At 60.8% G+C, this 7,075-nt stretch overlaps 1 protein-coding gene across 2 annotated transcripts; it reads left to right on the forward strand.

Moving 5' to 3' along the window:
- Positions 1–1,316: 1,316 nt before the first annotated feature.
- On the forward strand, positions 1,317–6,336 carry FGF17 (fibroblast growth factor 17). Of its 2 annotated transcripts, none has more exons than XM_041768182.1 (5): positions 1,317–1,351; positions 1,531–1,567; positions 4,491–4,668; positions 4,897–5,003; positions 6,043–6,336. In XM_041768182.1, exons 1-5 carry the CDS (start codon positions 1,317–1,319, stop codon positions 6,334–6,336), a joined length of 651 nt encoding a protein of 216 aa, XP_041624116.1. The 2 variants fall into 2 exon arrangements, with proteins under 2 accessions (XP_041624116.1, XP_041624117.1); XM_041768183.1 differs by having other exon boundaries at positions 4,524–4,668.
- Positions 6,337–7,075: the final 739 nt, after the last annotated feature.

The raw sequence follows: 7,075 nt of genomic DNA on the forward strand, positions 1-7,075 counted from the left end.
GGGGTTGGGGGGCTTCCCTCAGAGATCCCCCCCAAAGCCAGAAGCAGGAGCTCGCTTCTACAGTCACCACCACCCACCTTCCGTGGGGAAGGAACAGTTAGAGTTCCTGGTCACCAGCTTCCAGGACCTTGGTGATTGCAGCCTGGAGGGCATGCACACAGCAGACAGGCTCCAGAGAGACCCACGTGGAATAGAAAGAGCACTGACTTTAGGAACCTAGATCTACCTACCATTCACTAGCTGTGTCATTCTGAGCAAACTACATACCCCTGTGCCTCAGTTTCCTTCTCTGTCGAATGGGGTAATACCGGCAGGGTAGGACCAGGGGTCCTGTGAAGAGGCCGGTGGGCACTTCACCCCAGGGAGCTGCTGCTGCCGCCAGGCTGGGGTGGAGGCCCGGGGGTGGCTGCTGCCCGGGCGGCGGATGGTGAGTGAGGCCCAGGACATAGGACGCCTTTGACGTCTGCTAGGTGCAGTTATCTCCTGCGGTCCTCCGACGTGAGGAGGCATCTCTCAGAGAAAAAGGTCCCGGGCCCAGAGACAAGTAGTTGGTGCCACTGCGCCAGTCTGTCTTTTCCGAGACGGCAGGCCAGCTTTCTGGATTCCTCGGGGTCCCTCCACAGCCCTACCTGCACCTTGTCTCCCATCCCTGGCCCCCAACCTGTTGCACCCACTATTTGCTGCCAGTCGGGACAGCCTTAACACCTCCATCCTGGTGGCCAGACAGCAGAGGGGGGGGGGGCAAGGGGTGACAGAGGCAGTGGAAGCAGGCGCTCCTAGCCAAGCCCACCGCCTGCCCCCTGGAGGGAGGCTCCTCCTTTTAAGGCTGCTTCTGGGAATTTCCACCCCCAGAGCCAGACTCAGCAACCCCTGGCCCCGGAATGCTACCTGGCTCCCACTTGGGGAGGTGGGGCATCAGACCTGAGGGCGCGAGAAGCTGGCCCTGGGAGGGGAGGAGGGGCCCTCCAGTCCAGGTCTGAGGGTCAGGAAAAACCTGGGAGACCACAGGGGCAGCCTCCTTAGCCAGCAGCTCCATCCCCTGTGCTCGGGGAGCCCCCGCCAGCGGCTGCTTTGCCGGCTCACTGGCCGGGAAGGTGGACACCTCACACCTCAGTCTCCCAATTACGCCCTCCTCCCCCACTCCTCCTCCCCTCCCTTCTCTCCTCCTCCTCCCCTCTCTCTCCTCCTCTCCCCCCTGAAAACCTGTGGCTTGAAGAGACCTTGGCTTCTCTGGGACTCTACCCCTGGGGAACTGCCCATATCTGCTCCTGAGTTTGGGGGCAGGGGGGCAACCGCCCCAAGAAATCTCTCCGGCGATGGGAGCCACCCGCCTGCTGCCCAACCTCACTCTGTAAGTGCGCTGCCTCTCTGGGCCGAAGTTCTGTTGCCATTTCCAGCCTGGGGCAGACCTAATCTTACCGGGACTCCCACACGGAGGGGTGGGGGGGTGCGGGGGTGGTGGTGACTGGGTGCTCGCCCTGGGCTGACTGCTGGCACCCACACCAGCGCCTGCCTTGTCTTCCCACACAGGTGCCTGCAGCTACTGATTCTCTGCTGTCAAACCCAGGTAGGCGGGCGCCCCACCCCACTAGCTTCCCCCCATCTCTCCCACCCCACCCAGCTGGGGCGGGGGTAAGTCTCCTTTGGGCCGACAGAGCCAGGTTCTGGCCTCTCTCTGGACCCAGATGGTTTTTGAGGTGGAGGGCGGGAATGGTGTCAGCCTTTGGAGGCCAGAAGAAGGGGCTAAGGCAGGTTTGGGGGTTGACTGAGGTCTTTATCTATCCCTCCTCCATGACCCTCCCTACTTGTCCTGGGGTCTCTGCTTCTCTCTCCATCCCGCCACATGGGTTCCCCCAAAAGCTAAATGCATGGAGTCTGGAGTGGGAGGTACAGTGCCGAGGCTCTGGCTCAGGTGAGGCTTATACTTGGAGGTCCCTGAAAACCACTTGTGTGTCCACTGGCTACCCCAGTCCCCACAACAAGGATGTCCCCGGGGAGTCACCGTGCTGGGGATTGCGTGGGCAGTCAGATGCCCAGCCCGGGCGAGGTGACTCCTTACCTACAGGGCAATGAGGTCAAGCCCAGAGAGGTTTGTTTGGGACAAGATTCAGAGTTTGCATCTCCATACTCCCCCCACCCCGTGTCAGCCCCCCATGCACACATACCCCCACCCCAAGCCTCAGCCCCCTGTGCGAGGCTCGGTCCCTTTTTGTGATCCTCCATAAAAGTGCAGCTATTAAAATGCACTCGTCCAGAACCGCTCTGGGGAGAGATCGCTTGGCTTTCCCAGGCCAGAGGCCCGCTTCTCTTCATATCCAGTGGGGACTTTTTTTGAAGGTAAATGCCTTTTCTCTGGGAGAAGGAAAGGGGCTGCCTTTGAAGCAGTGGGGGGGTGGGAGAGAGAGAGACAACTCCCCCCCCTCCCTTCCCCCTTTTGCTCTAGCCCCCGTTCCAGGCCTTTTGCTTCACACATCCAGGGAGAGCAAGAAGAAAGCCCCCAGCCTGGCCGGGAGGGGGCCGGGGGTGGGCCCAACCTGTTCTGGAAGGGGAATTAGCACAATGGTGAGGCTGGCCGGGGCGTTTATGGCCTGGCTGAGGCCCCATTCAGGACTCAGGGAAGGTGGCAAAGCTGTCCTTTCCCCCTTGAAGTGCCCCCTCGCCCCCCCTGGAGGGGGGGCCGGCAGGCCGGACCATAGCCATGCTTGAGGGGCCGTCTGACAAGCAGCTGTCTGCAGCAGTGGAAGGGGAGGTGCCCCCGCAGCGGGAACATGAAAGGGACAGGCCAGGTCCCGCGGGGAGAGCGACTTGTGGGCTGTGGGCTGTGGGGGGGGCGTGGGGCTGCTTTTGTGCAGGGCCTGAAGGGGGACAAGGAGAGGAGGGGGCTTCGGGGGGGCCCTCCCTGCTCCTGACCTGGAACAGACAGCCAGAAGGAGGCTGCCCGCCAAGAGGGGCGGAGGGCCTGAACCTGGGCCAGGAGGCTGGGGGGCTGGGGCCAGGCCGACCCCACCGAGGGTCCCGGGCCAGCCAGACCCCACCCACTGGCAGGGAGGCAGGCCCCCACCCCAAATGCCTGCCTCAGGTTTTTCCAGGATGGGGTGCGGGGCACACTTTGCTGCTCTGAGGCTCCAGACCCTGCTCTCATAGGTGGGGGTCCCAGCGGCCACCCCAGCCTATGGCCTCTCTGGAGTCGGAAATGAGCAGTGACACACACGAAGGGTTAACCCTGAGCAGGTTACAGGGTCAGCCTGGAGCCAAGCACTCACCGCCCCCTTCCTCAAAGCTGATCCTTCCTGCTCCTGCTCCTCCCTCCACAAAAGAGTGGCCTCGAACAGATGCTGATCTGGGCCCAGGTCGCCTAGGTGGCTGTGACTGGGCCTGGGATAAAGGTGGCCTTAGTGACGTGGGACAGAGGGAGTCTGGCCAGCAGGATCCAGTGGACAGAGAGACAGTTTAGTCTAGGGTTGAAGCTGTCACAAGCAGCTGAGAAATGTCATCTGGTCTGCACCTTACTGGAGAGAGAGGACAGGAAGTGGTCTGTTTTTCTCCCACTCAGTGTTGTAGATAGGGAAGGAGAGACTGGCCGGAGAAGGTACTCGTCCTGGCTTTGCACCACGTGTGGGCGGAACCCGGAAAGCATGGAGGGGGCAACAGCATCGCCCCCACTGGCCACGAGCCTGTTACATTGTGGCACAGGCTGGCGCCCACCGGGCCACTGCTGATGGCTCCTCTTGCTGTGCAGCCTCAACCTCCCTGACTCCTAGACCAGGGAGGAACAGTGAAAGGGGGACGGGCTTCTCTGAGGGCCCTGAGCACCCAGAGTTGAGGGGCAGGGGGAAGCCAGGCAGGAGCTCAGGATTCCACAGTTAGTGCTGAAAAGAAATACCTGGGAGGTGGGGGGGAAACTTGCAGGAACCCAAACAATGCTCCCCATAATGCTCCCCCATAAGCCTAACAGGTCAGCTGCTGTGTGTGCATGTGTGTTTGGGCATGCGTGCGCGTGTTTGCGCCTATGCCAGGCATGGGATCCTTCAAGGCCAGTGGGGAGGATGAAGGAGAAATCCGGTTGTCCTGGCGAATGGAGTCAAGACCCTGGAGTTCTGGAGAGGAGACAAGCTCCAAACCTAGAGGCACAACAGGGCTTCTGTCTCTAATTAGCTGGGTCACCCAGGGCACCTCCTCCATAGAACACAGAAATTGGGTACCATAACTATGAAGGTTCCTTCCAGCAACCAGAGTCACGATTCCAGGTCTACACTTGACCACCAAGTGTCCCCCAAGCCTGGGCAGATGGAGAGCCAAGAGATCATGACTGGCTCACCCACTGGCCTGGGAAGATCATGGCCATAGATACCCTTCCCCTGCACCTCTGCTTCCCAGGACAAATGGCCTGCCTCCATTACACTCACCTCCACAGCCCTCTCCCCTGGATGGCCCCGTGGTGGTGTCACCCAAAGCAAATTGACACTATTTTTCCCTTGGTAACCGCAAAGGGGGAGAATCACCCGTCTCCTAATTTTAACCAGTACGTGAGGGACCAGGGTGCCATGACCGACCAGCTGAGCCGGCGGCAGATCCGTGAGTACCAGCTCTACAGCCGGACCAGTGGCAAGCACGTGCAGGTCACCGGGCGTCGCATCTCTGCCACCGCGGAGGACGGCAACAAGTTTGGTGAGACCCAGCCCTCACCAGAGGCCACTCACACCACCGGCCAGCCTAACCTGGTCCATCCCCAGATCCTGGGCCAGGGCAGGGCCGAGTGGGAGAGCAGGGAGAGGCTTCTTGGAGGAGGGTCTCCCGGTGCCCCCCACCCAAGTTCGGAGGTCAGGCTGGTTGGGGGGGGGCCCTGAGCCGGCATCCCCGATGGACAGAGGTCTCTCTCCCCCTCCCCCATCATAGCCAAACTCATAGTGGAGACGGACACGTTTGGAAGCCGTGTGCGCATCAAGGGTGCTGAGAGTGAGAAATACATCTGTATGAACAAGAGGGGCAAGCTCATTGGAAAGGTGAGACCTGGGAGCAAAAGGGGGGGCAGTGGCTGAATGAATCAATCTCACTGCGTGCCCCACAGCACCCCACTCTCCTCTACTAGGCCCAAGCCAGGACTGCTTCTCCTCACCCCCCAACACTCAGCCACTCTCTGTTTTCTCCATTTAAATGAGTTCCAGTGGGTCTAGAAGTCCTCTGAGGACACTTACTGATCCATGAGGCTCTTTGGCTCTGATTTATGGGGTATGCCCCCAACATCAACGAGTCAGCACTGTAGCACCTCCATGATACTGCAGCCCCCTGTGTTGAGGGTTAATTGCTGATCAGGGCTGTGAGTGTGCATCTAGAGGAGGCCACAAGCTCCCCCGAGGTCACTGGGTCCACAGGATCCCCCACCAGGACAAGGTACACTAACTGCCCACTTGCGTAACCGCCCGCTAGTGTGACCACTCCGCAGTGGCAGGTCCGGCCCTGTCGTGTAGAGAGAGTCCCATTTCCTTTAGCATTTGTCAATCCTGGCTTCCGATTCTGGCTGTTCTCACCAAATATTTGCTAGTTTTGGTCAAGCCTCAGTCTTCTCATCTATGAAAATGGACATAGTGTCAAGGTTATCGATGGGGTCAAACAGGGGGCTGTGTGGCTCCTGACAGTCTCTATTCTGTACACATTTGCCCCTTCATCAAAGACTGTTGTCTCCTTTCCCTGCACCCAGCAGTACCATTTGCCCATATTGAGGAGCACTCCTGTGGCCCGAGTGCCGACGGGGTGGGCACTGAGCTGCAGAATAACCTTGGTCTTGATGCCACGTCCCAGGAGCCAGGCTCAGCATAGCTAAACACTGCCAAAGCCTGCATTCAAGTTCAGATCTGACTCCACGCAAAGCTTGCTCCTTTCTCCCACCTTGGCCTCTTCAACAGGGGCACCTTCTCACCAGGCCATCTCACCTGGGCCTACAGCTCCTGTCACTCCCTCCTTGGTCCTACAAAACGGGTCCAAAAGGCAGATGAGCCAGACAGGCCGGGTGGACAAACTGCCCCCCCCCTTCCCCCACCACAGCCCAGCGGGAAGAGCAAGGACTGCGTGTTCACGGAGATCGTGCTGGAGAACAACTACACCGCCTTCCAGAATGCACGGCACGAGGGCTGGTTCATGGCCTTCACCAGGCAGGGCCGGCCGCGCCAGGCGTCTCGCAGCCGCCAGAACCAGCGAGAGGCCCACTTCATCAAGCGCCTTTACCAGGGCCAGCTGCCCTTCCCCAACCACGCCGAGAGGCAGAAGCAGTTCGAGTTCGTGGGCTCGGCCCCCACCCGCCGGACCAAGCGCACGCGGAGGCCACAGCCCCTGACGTAGGCAGGGACACAGGGGGCAGCGGCCCCTCACCAGCCTTCCCATCCCCTTCCCTTCCTAATCCCAAGACTGGGCTGGGGTGGAGGGAAGGGAACCGGAGCCCCCCAAGGGGGACCCTGAGGACCGAGGAGCAGCAGCGAGGCCTCAAGCTGGATGGGGCGGGACTGTCACAGACCAGGGCTGGGGCCTCAGGGCAGCCGCCCCAGACCTGACTGGGGGGTGGAGGTTGGGGCAGACGCCGGGGCCAGGAGCTGTAGCGGGACCGGGACTCGGGCTCCCCGAAGCAGGTGGACCGGGCAGCAGATTCCCGGCCTTGGCACACGCCGTCTGGAGGGGGCCCTCTCTAAACCCTGCCTGCGGAGTCTTCCTCAGTCTGCCCCCAGCCTCCAAATCCCTCCTGGCCAGACTGTAGGAAGGGACTTGTCTGTGCGGGTGTTTCAGGAAAAAAAAAAAAAGAAAAGAAAAGTAAAAGGGAAGAGAGAGAGAGGAAAAAAAAAAAAAAAAGGAGGGATGGTCATTTTTCACATTCCACCACCCAGGCCTGCACCCCCATCCCCAACTTCGAGCCCCAGAATAAAACCATTTTCCTGCAAACGGGTCATCTGGAGGCGGAGTGGAGGGATCCAGCCGCGCGCAGGAGCTGCCTCCCCGAGGCGCGGGGCCGGGGCGCGCCCGGCAGGTGCAGGGGCGGCGAGCGCGGGGCGCCGGGCACGCGGGCGTGGGAGGCCCGGGGAGGCCCGGG

The sequence above is a fragment of the Vulpes lagopus genome, chromosome 8 (genome assembly GCF_018345385.1).
Source record: "Vulpes lagopus strain Blue_001 chromosome 8, ASM1834538v1, whole genome shotgun sequence".
NCBI classification, from domain to species: domain Eukaryota; kingdom Metazoa; phylum Chordata; class Mammalia; order Carnivora; family Canidae; genus Vulpes; species Vulpes lagopus.

What these genes read in the sequence shown, in the direction of transcription:
- FGF17 (XM_041768182.1), top strand. Translation starts at nt 1,317, where the DNA reads ATGGGAGCCACCCGCCTGCTGCCCAACCTCACTCT. An exon ending in GGAGGACGGCAACAAGTTTG is followed by an intron (nt 4,669 to 4,896) that starts GTGAGACCCAGC and finishes CCCCCATCATAG; the next exon opens with CCAAACTCATAGTGGAGACG. An exon ending in GGGGCAAGCTCATTGGAAAG is followed by an intron (nt 5,004 to 6,042) that starts GTGAGACCTGGG and finishes CCCCCACCACAG; the next exon opens with CCCAGCGGGAAGAGCAAGGA.